At 35.5% G+C, this 15,317-nt stretch overlaps 1 protein-coding gene and 1 long non-coding RNA gene across 2 annotated transcripts in view; one reads left to right on the forward strand and one right to left on the reverse strand.

Annotated features, from left to right (window-relative positions):
• MAP3K1 (mitogen-activated protein kinase kinase kinase 1) overlaps positions 1 to 15,317 on the forward strand; it is a 75,194-nt gene that overhangs the window by 53,882 nt on the left and 5,995 nt on the right. Inside the window, exons 7-17 of the mRNA XM_045895085.2 lie at positions 1,316 to 1,437; positions 2,036 to 2,117; positions 2,227 to 2,410; positions 4,319 to 4,597; positions 8,183 to 8,304; positions 9,854 to 9,945; positions 10,413 to 10,602; positions 10,915 to 12,196; positions 12,564 to 12,716; positions 13,459 to 13,621; positions 15,182 to 15,313. Coding sequence (XP_045751041.1) covers positions 1,316 to 1,437; positions 2,036 to 2,117; positions 2,227 to 2,410; positions 4,319 to 4,597; positions 8,183 to 8,304; positions 9,854 to 9,945; positions 10,413 to 10,602; positions 10,915 to 12,196; positions 12,564 to 12,716; positions 13,459 to 13,621; positions 15,182 to 15,313 — 2,801 coding nt within the window. The remainder of the gene's footprint in view (positions 1 to 1,315; positions 1,438 to 2,035; positions 2,118 to 2,226; positions 2,411 to 4,318; positions 4,598 to 8,182; positions 8,305 to 9,853; positions 9,946 to 10,412; positions 10,603 to 10,914; positions 12,197 to 12,563; positions 12,717 to 13,458; positions 13,622 to 15,181; positions 15,314 to 15,317) is intronic.
• The window catches only part of LOC135365383 (uncharacterized), a 74,877-nt gene that overhangs the window by 8,956 nt on the left and 50,604 nt on the right, over positions 1 to 15,317 (reverse strand). The window lies entirely within an intron of this gene.

Consider the following 15,317-nt stretch of genomic DNA (forward strand, 5'->3'; position numbering starts at 1 on the left):
AATTTATTTTGCCATTGCCATAATTAATGGACATTTAGTACACCTAATTTTTTGCCTATTAAATTTCTTTGTTTATATATTCCAAATAACTCTGTAGGATAGCATCCTAGAAAATAGGTTTTTTAGGTCATGTATATGTACATTAAGTAATTTAAGAAATACTAGCACTTTCCTTTCAAAAAATTTCAGTTTTTACTCCCACCAGCAGTATATATGAGAAGTTGTTTTCCTATGCCAATATCAAGGCCAGATGTTACCAACCTATACAATTTGTGTCAATCAGATTATTAAAAAAAAAAAAAAGATATGGTTTCATTAATATGCACTTTATACTTCATTTTTCATACTTAACTGACTATTGGTATTTTTCATTTCAATTGCCTTTTTATCTTCTTTGCCCATTTTACTATTGAATCATTACTAGTATTTTTCTTACTGATTTTTAAAAGCACTTTGTGTATTAAGAGTATTTCAAATATACACAATAAAGTTGCAATATTGCCATAAATTGGAATCATTCTATACAAATTAGAATTCTGTCATGCTTTTTTTTTTCACCATATAGTATATTGTAGATGTCTTTGTCATTTATGAATGTCTTAGATCCTTTTTAAAAGCTTCACAGTGTGTGGTGTACTATTTCTTTTAACCTTCTTTTGATGTTCATTTGGTTGATTTTTTTTCTTTATGCTAAACAATACTGCAGTGAACATTCTTTTATATACATACACACACACGTTTATTATTTTGTCTGTTTCCTTATGATGTATTCCTAGAAGTCTAGTTGAAAGGTTTTGCTTATTAACAATGTGACATATGTTTCTAGCTTAGTTTCTAGGAAAGTTGGATCAGTTTATGGACCCACAAAAAGTGCCTGTGATGGGCTTTCAAACTTACCTAGATAGATGAGCTCTTAAGTCCTTTCCAGTAATTGAAATCTTGAAACTATTGGCATATCACATGTTTGTATATAGTCAAACCTTATAGCAGTTTGTTCAAAAGGTACAACAGCAGAATTGAGGGGCTACATCGGTCTCTAAGATTGTAGTTCGTATATTGAATTGTATTCATAGCAAGGAAAGGTTAACACACACCCACACTCTATAAATACTAGTGGTGTGAATCTTATTTAAAATTACTGTATAGTAATAGGAGAAATAAATATTTCTCAAATAGTTCCACAGAAGATGCTCCTAACAAGACTTTCTAATCAGTTTTTTCATATTGTAAAGAATCCAAAATTGTTTTTAGCTATGGTGTTAATTCTGTATTATATTCTTTAGCATTTAATGCTTTCCTTTCCCCTTCCTCATAGTATAAAAGATGAGGAGGAACAGATGTGTCCTATTTGCTTGTTGGGCATGCTTGATGAAGAGAGTCTTACCGTGTGTGAAGATGGCTGCAGGAACAAGCTGCATCACCACTGCATGTCAATCTGTATGTGGCTCTTTTTCTCCCTGTGCTTCCTCAGCACAGTTACTCTAGGAGTCAACTATATTAGTTAGGATTTTAACCTGACTTTTGCGGGGAGAAGAAAAGAAGTATATCTAGGCCCTTATGTAAAGTTTTCAACGAATTGGAGTTTAGGATTTGTTAGGAGTTGAGCTTTGTGAGCAAAGAAATGTAATATAGTGTGATACATGTAGTAATGGAAGGCATGCACAGAATTAAAAACATAATTCTGGTCTGGAAGGTGTACGTGGAGGTGAGGAGGTAGAAGAAGACCTGGGCAGGCATGACAGGGTAACATGAAAGCAAGTTTTGGAATGACATTACCAGGTGATCAAGTGGGCAGAATGTTTTAAAAAATAGTTAGCAAAATACATGTTGTAAGAAAAATAGCATTTGCAAAAGGTACACGCATCAGAATAATTTTACCTCCTGTGTTTGCTTGCTTCTAGGTAAATACGTCAAATTATTTTTTGAGGTTCCTTTGATATAAACCTATACTAGCCATTAGCAGCAATTATTATATACAACTACTTAATGTTAAGCATTTATATTTTTTTTAAGTTTTTTTCCTTTAATTTTTCAGGGGCAGAAGAATGTAGAAGAAATAGAGAACCTTTAATATGTCCCCTTTGTAGGTCTAAGTGGAGATCTCATGATTTCTACAGGTAATTTTGAATTTTGAATTAATGATTTGGATATGTTTAATAAAAGATAAAAATGTTCTCAAAGTGTTATTTAAATCTTTTAACACGCTTTTGTTAATATTTCATTTAGCCATGAGCTGTCAAGCCCTGTGGATTCCCCTTCTTCCCTGCGAGCTGCACAGCAGCAAACCATACAGCAGCAGCCTTTGGCTGGGTCACAACGAAGGAGTCAGGAGAGCAATTTTAACCTTACTCATTATGGAACTCAGCAGATTCCCCCTGCTTACAAAGATTTAGCTGAGCCATGGATTCAGGTAAGTAGTTCTTATTCTTTGCTTCTCAAATAAACCTTTATAGACCAATTAATGTAGCTATCTCCCAGTTGTTTATATTATAATTTGCTTCCCTCCATCATGACTGATAATTCGATTGAAAATTTCACCTCTGGTGTTACCACTCTGCTGCTTATTATAGTTTAAACTTCAAAAATTCTTGGAGTCTCACCTCCCATCTCTAGAAAGAGCTCTGAACCATCAGACATCAGGATTATCTAAGGATAGACACTAGACTCCTTCAATGCTAACTTGTTCAAGTGTTTAATCCCATTTCTACCAAGAATTTGTCATTTTTCTTATTTATCACCATTTAAACTCAATTTCTCTTTTCTGTATCCTCATGGCATATATAGTAGGTGCTTAATAATTGCTGAGTGGATGAATAAGGGAAAAAAATATATGGCTTTTACCTTATATTAGCCATTTTTATTTGAAAGGGCAGTTTCCGTTTTTACTTTCTCTTCTGATGAAATGTTTTTTCTTCCTCAGTAAATTGGAATTTCTATTGGTTGGTTGGTTAGAGTCTAGTGATTTTCTTTGTCGTTGTCTGCTAAGTCTATTATGTTTTTAAAATGTAGAATCCCAAACTAAACAACGTCTCCAGTAGACAGTAGTGAAGTAAAATGCTTTCAGTAATCTGTTAAATTCTGTTTAATACTATTAAATTTGTAAACAGACACACCAATTCATTCAACTTGTGTGTCATTAGGATTTCCTTTTTCTTTTTATGACTATTATAGTCCTGCAGCTTTTGAATTCTCTTTTCTCAGCATGTAAGTAACCTATCATGAATCTAATAAAATTTGCAAACTTAATAAACATACTTTATTTCTTTTATCTGGTTCATTAGTGGTATTGAACATAGGCCCTCACCTGGCCCTTCATGAGTCCTCAAGAGAACTCTCGATACTTAGGAGCTATTGGACGCATTCTTTCAGGGCAGTGGTGTAGTCGGTTTTGCTTAAGCTTTAGGCTGGGCTATGCTATCTACTCCTAGTTTTTTACTAAGAATATGACATAAGACAGAATTAAGACTTAATCCATGGTATGCTCTTTAACACTACGTGCCAGGCATATAATAAGTTGACTATATTCTAGTTGATTTATTCTCCTTTACTGTCACCTTGTAACAGAACACATTTAAGTAAATCATCATTTATTTGCCCTAAAATTGTGTTTATTCATCTCTAAAATTTAGAAATTTTTCATATGATAAGTTATCTTAGGTTTTAAGTTTACTTTTACCTAATTGGCCCATAATGTCAAAACCTTTCCTTTATTTAGGGACTCTAGGGCTTTGCAGGCATGGTGATTTGATTTGAACATGAGTTTTTTTCTTTTTTCTTTAGATTTTTCCACTCCCTTCATTATAGTTCCATCTATTTTGTTGAGGGTTTTTTTTTTCTTTAACCTTTTTCTACAAGACAAAAATCACAGTAAAAGTTTTTGACTTACCACTGTCATCTATAGGAGAAATACTCTGTATCTCTTGGACACTCTAGTGCCTTTTTTGGTTTGGCTTTATCTTGCTTCAGTTTTTTCTCTGTTTAACTACCTTAATACAAATATAAAGTTGGGGTTCTTCACAGATTTTTTTTGTCGTAAGTATAGGAGTACAGAGTCATATACATATCCATCTAATTACTTAATGGAGTTCACTCTTAATTTTATTTGAGCTAATAAATGTAAAAGGGTTTGGATAATTAGCAGTTAAACTTGAGTATAAAATTCCTCCTTCTGATTAAGTGGCCAGAAACTGTGTAGATTGGTGAGGATTTAAGAAATGTCCACAATTTTCCTTTAGTAATCAAAAATCATGCTTATATTCAAATACTTGAGGTTCATTAGTTTTTCTCCACATTGAATTCATTGTTTGTTTGACTATAGGTATTTGGAATGGAACTCGTTGGCTGCTTATTTTCTAGAAACTGGAATGTAAGAGAGATGGCTCTCAGGCGTCTTTCCCACGATGTTAGTGGGGCTCTGCTATTGGCAAATGGGGAGAGCACTGGAAATTCTGGGAGCAACGGTAGAAGCAGCCCGAGTGCTGGAGCCAGCAGTGGGTCTTCCCAGACCAGTATCTCAGGAGACGTGGTAGAGGCATGCTGCAACGTTTTGTCAATGGTCTGTGCTGACCCTGTCTACAAAGTGTACGTTGCTGCTTTAGTAAGTAGCTTTATTATGTAACCAAAGCATTATGGGTGGGTTTTTTTTGTTTTGTTTAGAGCTTGTAGATACCACTCTTAAGATCCAGTGAAACTACTTTACCTGATTGAATTTTGGAAAATCCAAATCTTTATTCCATAATCCCAAGAAATTGCAGTTTTCCATTTATTCTCTTCATTTGGATTTTACTTGTTTTAATCTATTCAAGTTTTCTTATATACTGTTTACTTTTCTCCCCTAAAATAGCCATGTCTTGCTGTTCATATTTTTAAATTTACCTTCCACCTTACACATGATCAAATTAAAAATGCATGATCATAATTACTTTGATTTTTTAAAAATTTGATATTAGACATTAAGGAGAACTGGTTATTAATAAACATTGTTGTATGGAAATTCAGGATCCTTTTCACAGAGGAGGGTTCCATGACATAGATGACTGAGTTGTTTTTCTAGTCGAAGCTATTAGAAGTTGTCTTTCATGAGTGGGATGGAATGAGGAGGTTAATTTGTAATTTTGGAGGCTAATTTGACTTTCTCCATTCTGAGTATACATATCTTTAAAACAGGGTTTCCCAACCTCAGCACTATTGACATTGAGCCAGATAATTACGCTGTCTCATGCACTGTAGGATGTTTTAGTAGCATCCCTGGCCGCTACCCGCTAGATACCAGTAGCAAACCTCTCTTCTCCCTCCCACCCCCTTCATGACAACCAAGAATGTCTCCAGGCATTGCTTAGTGTCCCCTGAGGGTCAAAATTGCCCAGTTCACAACCACTGCTTTAGAATAATTCTTACCTAGTTCGTTTTTAAAACTCATTAATCTCTCTGCTTCCACTCTCAGTCTTTTTCTAATCCATCCTATAACAACTATGCCCTGTGAATCTTCTTTTTGAGAGGTAATACAGCCTGACGGTTATGAACATGAATTTGGAGTCAGAACTGAGTGCTTTCATAATTTATCATCCTATCTGGGGTACTTGAATAATCTGCTAGTTAAACTGGGACTAGCCTAGGCAATCTGAACGTAAGGTTAAGATTATAGAGACCTTGATTCAAATTCTGGTTCTTCATTTGCCAGCAGTGTGACTTTAGGACTCATTAAATTTCAGCTTCCTCACATATAAAATAATGAAAATGTTACCACTTAGGTTTGAAATGAGATTGTGTAAAACCTCTAGCCATAATGTCTGGCACACTGTAAGAACATTGACTATATAGTAGCCATCAGTATTCCTTAAAGACCACTTTGATTATTCCCTAGGTTAGAAACCCTTAAGATGATTCCGTTGCTTTAGCAGCATTTCCAAAAGCATATTTCATGACAGTTTGGCAGGATTATGAGAAAACCTCCCCTGAAGAAAGAGTTCTGTGTTCAGTTAAAATTGACGCGCAATGAATTACACGAGTTAAGTGGGTCTGTTCACTGCATGGCTTCTAGGAACCTTCAGTAAGCTAATGTACATTAGGAATTTTTAAGAGCAAGAAGTAGAATGCATTATTTCCCAAATCTATCTTACCATGGTCTGTTTTTTTATGTAGAATATCCAGGGACCAGCATACTGTAAAGACCAATGTTCTTGGCCCACCTTTTTACCTCTTTTTCTTATTATTTTCCAACACAAACCTTCAGGCATACTTGGTTGTTCAATGTACTGCCTTACTGTCTGGTTGTTTCTTAAGTTCACATGGTTTCCCATGTAGTTTGTGAGCTGTGAAGTGAAGAGACTCTGAAAATCATACTATATTCTGATTCCTCTATAATTAGTGTGCCATGCACAGTGGAAGCAGAAATGGCTTCTTCCCTTAAAAGCTCTGCATTCTTTCTCCCTTCCCTTTTGTCTTTCCTGTTTTCCCCTCCCCTCCCTCATTTGCTGAACCATTTGAGAGTTATTTGCAGGCATCACATGACATTTCAGCTCAAATATTTTAGCGCGTATCTTTTAAGAACAAATACATTCTTCTGTATAACCACAGTGCAATCAGCAGACTCAGGAAATTTAGCATTAATAACAATATTATTATGTACTTATGAAATCCATAATCAGATATCCCCAATTGTTGCAGCAGTGTTCTTTACGGCTAAGCCACAGACCTTACTCAGTTTTTACCAGTTTTTCCATTAATGTCTTTTTTCTGTTTTAGGAGCCAGTCCAGAAACTCACATTGCATTTAGTTACTGTGCTCCCTTAATGTCTTCCCATCTGTGACAGTTCCTCAGTCTTTCCTTGTCTTGGATACATCTTGACATTTTTGAAGTGTGCTGGCCACTTATTTTGAAGAATGTCCCTCATTTTGGGTTTATCTCATATTTTCTCATGATTTGATTGAGTTTATGCATTTTTCATAAGAATACGAGAGGTGATGTTGCTATTCTTAGTGCATTGTATCAAGGGGTACATGATGTTGGTGTGTCTTATTATTGGTGATGCTGTCTTTCATCATTTGGTTAAGGTGATGTCTGTTGGGTTTCTTGCTATAAATTACTATTAATAAATATCTTGGAGGAGATACTTTGATCCTGTTTCTCTTAAGAATTTTGCCCACTGATTTTAGCATTTGTCAGTGGATTTGCCTATGGATTGAAAGTATTAGAGTTTGTCTTGTTGCTTAGATAGAATACTATTTATAATACCTGAACAACATTAGGCAAATTAACAAATAATTTGCAAAATGCATAGTAAATAAATTAGTTTTTCAGGATTAGAGTACATATTTTTCTGATAACTTCATTGCTTTTGTGGCATTTGTTGTGTTGTGTGCTTTCCCGAATACTAAAATTAGGTTGTTTACCTGGTCCCTTCAATGACAGAACATTATAAAAAAATACAGTAAAGAGATTTTAAGGTATTTGGAACTCACTCAGACTATATAAGAGAATATAAAGTTTTGGATGGGAAGGTTTAATTTTTAAAGCAAGAGAGTCTTACTGAAAATTCGGAAATCAAAACGAGTCTTCTTTTTTATTTTAATGAAATAATCAAAATACGCCTTTTATCTGGTTTGCTATTTAAATCAATATTTGTTCTCTGAGAGCCAGTAGTAAAAGTTCTGTGCTTAACACAAATGATGTAAAACTTACGAAATTATGGAATTAGACCTTATTATTATGGTGCTCTAATGGTGATTTTCTGTTTCCCTCATTCCTTCTATATTAATTAATTGGAATTCTTCTATCAAGAGGAACTGTCTCTTCTCTCCCCATTGATGTATTTCTTAAGTTTTTAAATTTATACCAATATAGGCTGATGGGTATTTATTTTCATCTATGGATTAAAATCCAGTACTATCATCATTTAATTTGTTGCTCATATTATTCCATCTTTGGCATTGAAAGCTCTTTTTTAACTTCTCATTTTGAAATTCATACTTCAAAAATTGCAGAAATAGTTCAGAGAGTTTCTTTGTACCCCATCTGTTTATTTATTCATTTATTTGTATCAGTATGGATTCATGGATTATTTATTTATGGGTTATAATCCTTTCCTATCATTATTTATTTTATTAAATCGCCTCAGATTATGCCAGGGTCTTTGATGCTTTTCAAATGCAATTAAACTGACCTTCAGTTTTTTCCTCCCAGAAAACGTTGAGAGCCATGCTAGTATATACACCTTGCCATAGTTTGGCAGAAAGAATCAAACTGCAGAGACTTCTCCGGCCAGTTGTAGACACCATCCTAGTCAAGTGTGCAGATGCCAATAGGTAAGGCCCTATTGATGAACTGCTTCAAACCCTCTTATATTAAAAGCCTAGCAACAAGCCTCACACCTGGTGAGTATTTGATACATACTTATTAAATGAGGCTTTGAATATTGTTTTCTAATATGAGATGTGAAATTAAAATGTAACACTTAAAGCTGTTAAACACTAGGGAGAAGGACTAATGACAGGCTAACAAACTGCATGGATAACCATATTGTGTTGTGATTGATTTTATCTTAAAGTAATATTCTTAATCTCAACTCCAGTTGAAAGAACAATAGGTGTTATATACATAATCTCATTTTAGAGAATGAGTTACATGGGATAGGAACCAATAAAATCATTGCATCTGCTTAAAAAAACAATTCCATATTTGCTGTGTAATGGAATTTTACTCTATGACAGTTTATGCTAAAAAAAAAACCCACAGCAACAAATTCCATATAGCCCTGCAATATCCTTAAAAACTGACAAGGAACAAGAGTAATGCTAATTGGAGGGGTAAGGATAAGTAGAGAAGTGAGGCACAATCATAGTAAAAAATAAACTGTGCTTTTATGAGACCACTGGTTCGCTTACTGCTCCTTTAATGAGTACAGCTGGCGCCAAAGGTCATTGGGCATTCTCCCTCTTCCCGTCCCACCCTTCTCTGGGGGCGGGGGGAGGGGGAGTACACTGAATCTCCCTTGTTGTGCCTCAGCCATTATACCCATTTGGAGCTCGCTCAGCCCAACTTTTGTCTTCCTAAGTCACATGATGTAGTTTGTAGGTTTGTATGGTCTCAAAAACTAGGTGCTTAGATTTGACTTGCTTGTCATTTCATGAAGTCTGTCTTGTGCCTCCATTGTTTTCTCTACACAAGCCTATGGATAGAAAGTATTAGAGTTTGTCTTGTTGCTTAGAATACTATAATACCTGAACAACATTAGGCAAATTAACAAATAATTTGCAAAATGCATAGTAAATAAATTACAGTTTTTCAGGATTAGAGTAATTTTTCTGATAACTTCATTGCTTTTGTGGCATTTGTTGTGCTGTGTGCTTTCCCGAATACTAAAATTAGGTTGTTTACCTGGTCCCTTCAATGACAGAACATTATAAAAAAATACAGTAAAGCGATTTTAAGGTATTTGGAACTCACTCAGACTATATAAGAGAATATAAAGTTTTGGATGGGAAGGTTTAATTTTTAAAGCAAGAGAGTCTTACTGAAAATTCAGAAATCAAAATGAGTCTTCTTTTTTATTTTAATGAAATAATCAAAATACGCCTTTTATCTGGTTTGCTATTTAAATCAGTATTTGCTCTCTAAGAGCCAGTAGTAAAAGTTCTGTGCTTAATACAAATGAGGTAAAACTTATGAAATTAGACCTTAAATAATGAATATTATTATTTGTAGGGACATTGTTAATGTGATTTTAGTGGTGGAAAAGCGAACACTTGTGGAAGCTTTTTTCCCCACCTTTTCACATAGCATTACATTACTATTGTCCTTTTAATGTGTATTTTATCTAAGATCCAAGTCTGACGTTGCTTCTTTCATTTTTAGTCGTACAAGTCAACTGTCTATATCAACACTGCTGGAATTATGCAAAGGCCAAGCAGGAGAGTTGGCAGTTGGCAGAGAAATACTTAAAGCTGGTAATAACATTTTACTTAATATAGCACGTCTTACCATTTTCCTTCGCCGACTGTCTAATCCCGTAATCTCTGATAGGGCAGTTGTAAACGGGAGTTTGGAATAATTGTGTAAATTGATTGAGTCAGCTAACATTAGAAATATGAATTAATCTAAGAAATTCTTTCTTTTTTAAAAGATTTATTTATCTGAGAGAGACCGCACAGGGGAAGGGGCAGAGGGAGAGGGAGCAGACTCCCTGCTGAGCACAGAGCCAGACTCAGGGCTCAATGCCAGGACTCTGAGATGATGATCTGAACCAAAATCAAGAGTTGGCCATTTAACCGGACTGAGCCACCCAGGCGCAACCCCTAAGAAATTCTTAAAATGAATATAATTAGAGTATTATTCTTGGCATTATGCTATTTTGATCATGTTTTTAGATTTTAATATCACTGTTTTTCAATTATTTTTGCTTTCCTTTTCATAGGATCCATTGGTATTGGTGGTGTTGATTATGTCTTAAGTTGTATTCTTGGAAACCAAACTGAATCAAACAACTGGCAAGAACTTCTTGGCCGCCTTTGTCTTATAGACAGACTGCTGTTGGAATTTCCTGCTGAATTTTACCCTCATATTGTCAGTACTGATGTTTCACAAGCTGAGCCTGTTGAAGTCAGGTAATTTTTCTTCTGCAAATATATTACTTTGTTCTTCCTTTCTACTCCATCCCCACTCCCCTAAGAAGGACACATTTTAGATTCATGAAAGACTCAGAAATTACAGAGCATATATAGGTCACTAATACCTTAATCTTTGATTGATATAAAAACCTCAAGTCTAGGCTACTTAATTAAAAATTTATAGATCCTTTGTTCTGAAATTATTTTTTTAAATGTGTAAGTTGTAAATTAGTACCTTTTTTAATTTGCATATATTTTGCAGTAATTTTGACTTGTCTAGTAATTGAATGTGGTTTTTTTTTCTTTCAGGTATAAAAAGCTGCTGTCCCTCTTAACCTTTGCTTTGCAGTCCATTGATAATTCCCACTCAATGGTTGGTAAACTCTCCCGAAGGATATATTTGAGTTCTGCAAGAATGGTTACTGCAGTACCCCACGTATTTTCAAAACTATTAGAAATGCTGAATGTTTCCAGTTCCACTCATTTTGCCAGGATGCGTCGTCGTTTGATGGCTATTGCAGATGAGGTGGAAATTGCTGAGGCCATTCAACTGGGCATTGGAGACACTTCGGATGGTCGACATGACAGCTTTTCGCAGGTGTCTGTCCCTACCAGCTATCCCGAAACCAGAGAGAACAGCTCCCCTGAGTGCATAGACCATTTAGAGAAAACTGGAAAAGGACTGCGTGCTACAAAACTGAGCGCCAATTCAGAGGACATTACTGACAGACTGGGCAGCATTTCAGTAGGACTTCCCAGTTCAACAACAATGGAGCAACCAAAGCCAATGGTTCAAACAAAAGGCAGACCCCACAGTCAGTGTTTGAACACCTCTCCTTTATCTCATCATTCCCCATTAATGTTTCCACCCTTGTCAACTCCTTCTTCATCTGCCCCCTCTGCACCAACTGGTACTGGAACAGATGTCTCTAAGCATAGACCTCAGGGATTCATTCCCTGCAAAATACCTTCTGCATCTCCTCAAACACAGCGCAAATTTTCTCTACAGTTCCAGAGAAACTGTTCCGAAAACAGAGACTCAGATAAACTTTCCCCCATCTTTACTCAGTCAAGACCCCTGCCCTCTAGTAATATACACAGGCCAAAGCCATCTCGACCTACCCCAGGTAATACAAGTAAACAGGGAGATGCCTCAAAGAATAGCATGACACTTGATCTGAACAGTCCTGCCAAATGTGATGACAGCTTTGGCAGCAGCAGCAATAACAGTAATGCTGTCATACCCAGTGATGAGACAGTGTTCACCCCAGTAGAAGAGAAATGCAGATTAGATGTCAATGCAGAGCTCAACTCCAGTATTGAGGACCTTCTTGAAGCATCTATGCCTTCAAGTGACACAACAGTAACTTTTAAGTCAGAAGTTGCTGTGCTCTCTCCGGAAAAGGATGAAAATGATGATACCTACAAAGATGATGTGAATCATAATCAGAAATGCAAAGAAAAGATGGAAGCTGAAGAAGAAGCAGCTTTAGCAATTGCCATGGCAATGTCAGCGTCTCAGGATGCCCTCCCTGTAGTTCCTCAACTACAAGTTGAAAATGGAGAAGACATCATCATTATTCAACAGGATGTAAGTATAGTCTTGAAGAGATTAGAGAGTTTCCTTGGACCAAGCTGAAAGAAATCTAACTCAGAAATGATGCTTTTCACTGAGTTAATCGTGAGAAGCAGTTTTTCACATAGAATTATACAACAGTTTTGTGTCGTTGCTTGACCACAAACACTACTTGCCTATTTCAAAGGCATTTCTGGTTGCTTCTGTAATGGTGATCACTTCTGCATTTGACATTGGTCACCAACACAGTCCCTTCAGAGGTCAACTTTATAGATGGTTTGGGAAGCCAGGCCGAACAAGAATAATATTTTGCCAGACTAATTTCACAAACTCTTCCTCTTGTAACTTAACAGTAAAAAGATTGCTTTCATTTAATACGTAGACACCAGAAACTCTACCAGGACATACCAAAGCAAAACAGCCTTACAGAGAAGACACTGAATGGCTGAAAGGTCAGCAGATAGGCCTCGGAGCATTTTCTTCCTGTTACCAGGCTCAAGATGTGGGAACTGGAACTTTAATGGCTGTTAAACAGGTAAATATCTAGGGAGCACATAAATGACTTAAATTATAAAAACGAAGCATGAGCAAATAAGAAAAATAAAGGATATGTCCCTGTGTGTATACACTGTAGTTCTTTTCAGAAACCTGAATTTCAAAGTAAATACTGCTGAAGCACCAAAAGCATCATGAATTCTAATGAAAAGCTGAAGCATGATTATTTTAATGAACTGTAGAAATGACCCCTGAAAGTATAGTCTTGAAGCATGATTATTTTAAGATGCAGCATCACAATGGGACTCATAGAGGTTGTTTTTGGTTTGGGTCTGTGCTTTTTATAAACAAGAGTTAGGGTTTCCTACTCCTTTTAGCAGTGTTACCAGTGCAGCAACATCTTGGGATCTCTGTAGTTGACTTTTTATATTGAGCATGCTTATCAAGATAAAATAATAAAGCTTTCATTTTTAAATGATGTTGGTTCTTCTATGAATAGGCTTTTCTCATTCTATCTTTAAACAGTTTTGGAGGATTGGCAACATCCCAGTTTTTTCCCTTTTTCTGGTATTTCACTGCTTCTTAAGCTAGACTCTCTTTTCTAAGAGCTTGACTTGGTTTTTTATAAAGTATCTACATTGTATCCATGAGCATAAATGCCAACTCCTGTTAATCTATAAACTGATCTGAATTTGTCCATTTTAGATCAGATTGTTAGTGAAGTTTGTAAATAGAATAATTCATCAGAATTCAAAACTTTGTAAACATGGTTATTGAAACAGGTGACATATGTCAGAAATACATCTTCTGAGCAAGAAGAAGTAGTGGAAGCATTAAGAGAAGAGATCAGAATGATGAGCCATTTGAATCATCCCAACATCATTAGGATGTTGGGAGCCACATGTGAGAAGAGCAATTATAATCTCTTCATCGAATGGATGGCAGGTATGTTCCTGTTTTAAATCACCAGTAATAGTACATGAATTGAACTTTCTGGCTGATACTAAATTTAGGAAAAACAGTTTAATAAAGACATTTTTAATAAGTAGTTGTTTTTCTAAAAGCAAATCATCCCTAACATAATACGAACCGGAAATACTTTTTTTTGTCTTATACTTACTGATTGGTGGGCAGCAAAGCAAAGTTTATTGAGCAATAGTACAAAGCTCCCAAAGACAGAGGGGAGCCAAGAGGGTTGGGTTGCCCATTTTGTCTTACATTTAAATATAAATAAGATATTCATTGTCTCGGTATCATATGATCTCACTGATATGAGGAATTTGAGAAACAAGACAGGATCATAGGGGAAGGGAGGGAAAAATGAAACAAGACGAAACTGGAGAGGGAGATAAACCATAAGAGACTCAATCTCAGGAAACAAACTGAGGGTTGCTGGAGTGGAGGGGGGGTGGGAGGGATGGGGTGGCTGGGTGATGGACACTGGGGAGGGTATGTGCTATGGTGAGTGCTGTGAATTGTGTAAGACTGATGAGTCACAGACCTGTACCTCTGAAACAAATAATACATTATATGTTTTTAAAAATATTCATTGTCTCTACCTTTCAGACTTTTTCAGTGTTTCTTTTTAAATGATTGTGTAACACTGTTTTATAGGGATAATTTTTAAAAAACCTGCTATGTATAAGACTCATGTTTTTCCAGGTGGCCATCAGTGGGACAGATTTGAGATGTTTTAACGTGACAATATAAAAATGAAATTAAGATATAACTTGGAAAAATTATTGTAGGTAAACTAGCACTGAAGCATAATGTTGAACCTAATTATCTACTTGAACAAGTAAAAACTGAATTTTATGTGATATCATATGTACAGTAAAACAAGTAACTTGGGATGTAATAAATGATAAGTGCGTGGTTTAACTTCTTAGATTTTTTTTTTGCAACTGAAGGAATGGATTTCTATTTACATATCTGTTCTTTAGTATGTTCTCTGATGTTGGTTATAGCTGTGTTGATTGTTGTTTTTAGGTTGACTATTATAAATACTTCTCAGTGTGAGGTTTATTGAGTTTGTGACCTGTCCCAGGTCAGAGCTGGTAAATAGTAGAATATGAAGCCTCATGCTGGATCTTCTGGCTCCTCTCTTGCCTGGCTTCTCTCTACCTTCTGCAAAATAACATGTTAGCATTCTTTACTTAAGTCTTACTAAGAAAGGTATTTTGTGTATCTTGGTCAAAAAGAGAGATGAATGGTACATTGCAGAAATAGTTCCATGTAAAATTGTTAAGTTTTAAAGTTTTCTGAAATCTTGACCTTCCAAAAAACTATTTCATGAAAGCTTGATGAAAATGTCTAATTGATAGGTTTTCAGATTCCTGGAATGTGTTAATTTTAAAATCTGTTTGACTTCTGATGCAGAGGATAAATTTAACATTTCAGATGTGAATGTGAGCTCTTGGGGCACAAGCTTATATAACCAAAGTGTAGTAAACAGTTTTAATTTTGGCTTGAGTTTATGATAACTATTATATGTTTGTCTTATAGGGGGATCTGTGGCTCATTTGCTCAGTAAATACGGAGCCTTCAAGGAATCAGTAGTTATTAACTATACTGAACAGTTACTTCGTGGCCTTTCGTATCTCCATGAAAACCAGATCATTCATAGAGATGTCAAAGGTAG

The sequence above is a fragment of the Mirounga angustirostris genome, unplaced genomic scaffold (genome assembly GCF_029215605.1).
Source record: "Mirounga angustirostris isolate CCGP_5_RB_7025 unplaced genomic scaffold, mMirAng1.0.hap1 SCAF_7, whole genome shotgun sequence".
In the NCBI taxonomy this organism is placed as follows: domain Eukaryota; kingdom Metazoa; phylum Chordata; class Mammalia; order Carnivora; family Phocidae; genus Mirounga; species Mirounga angustirostris.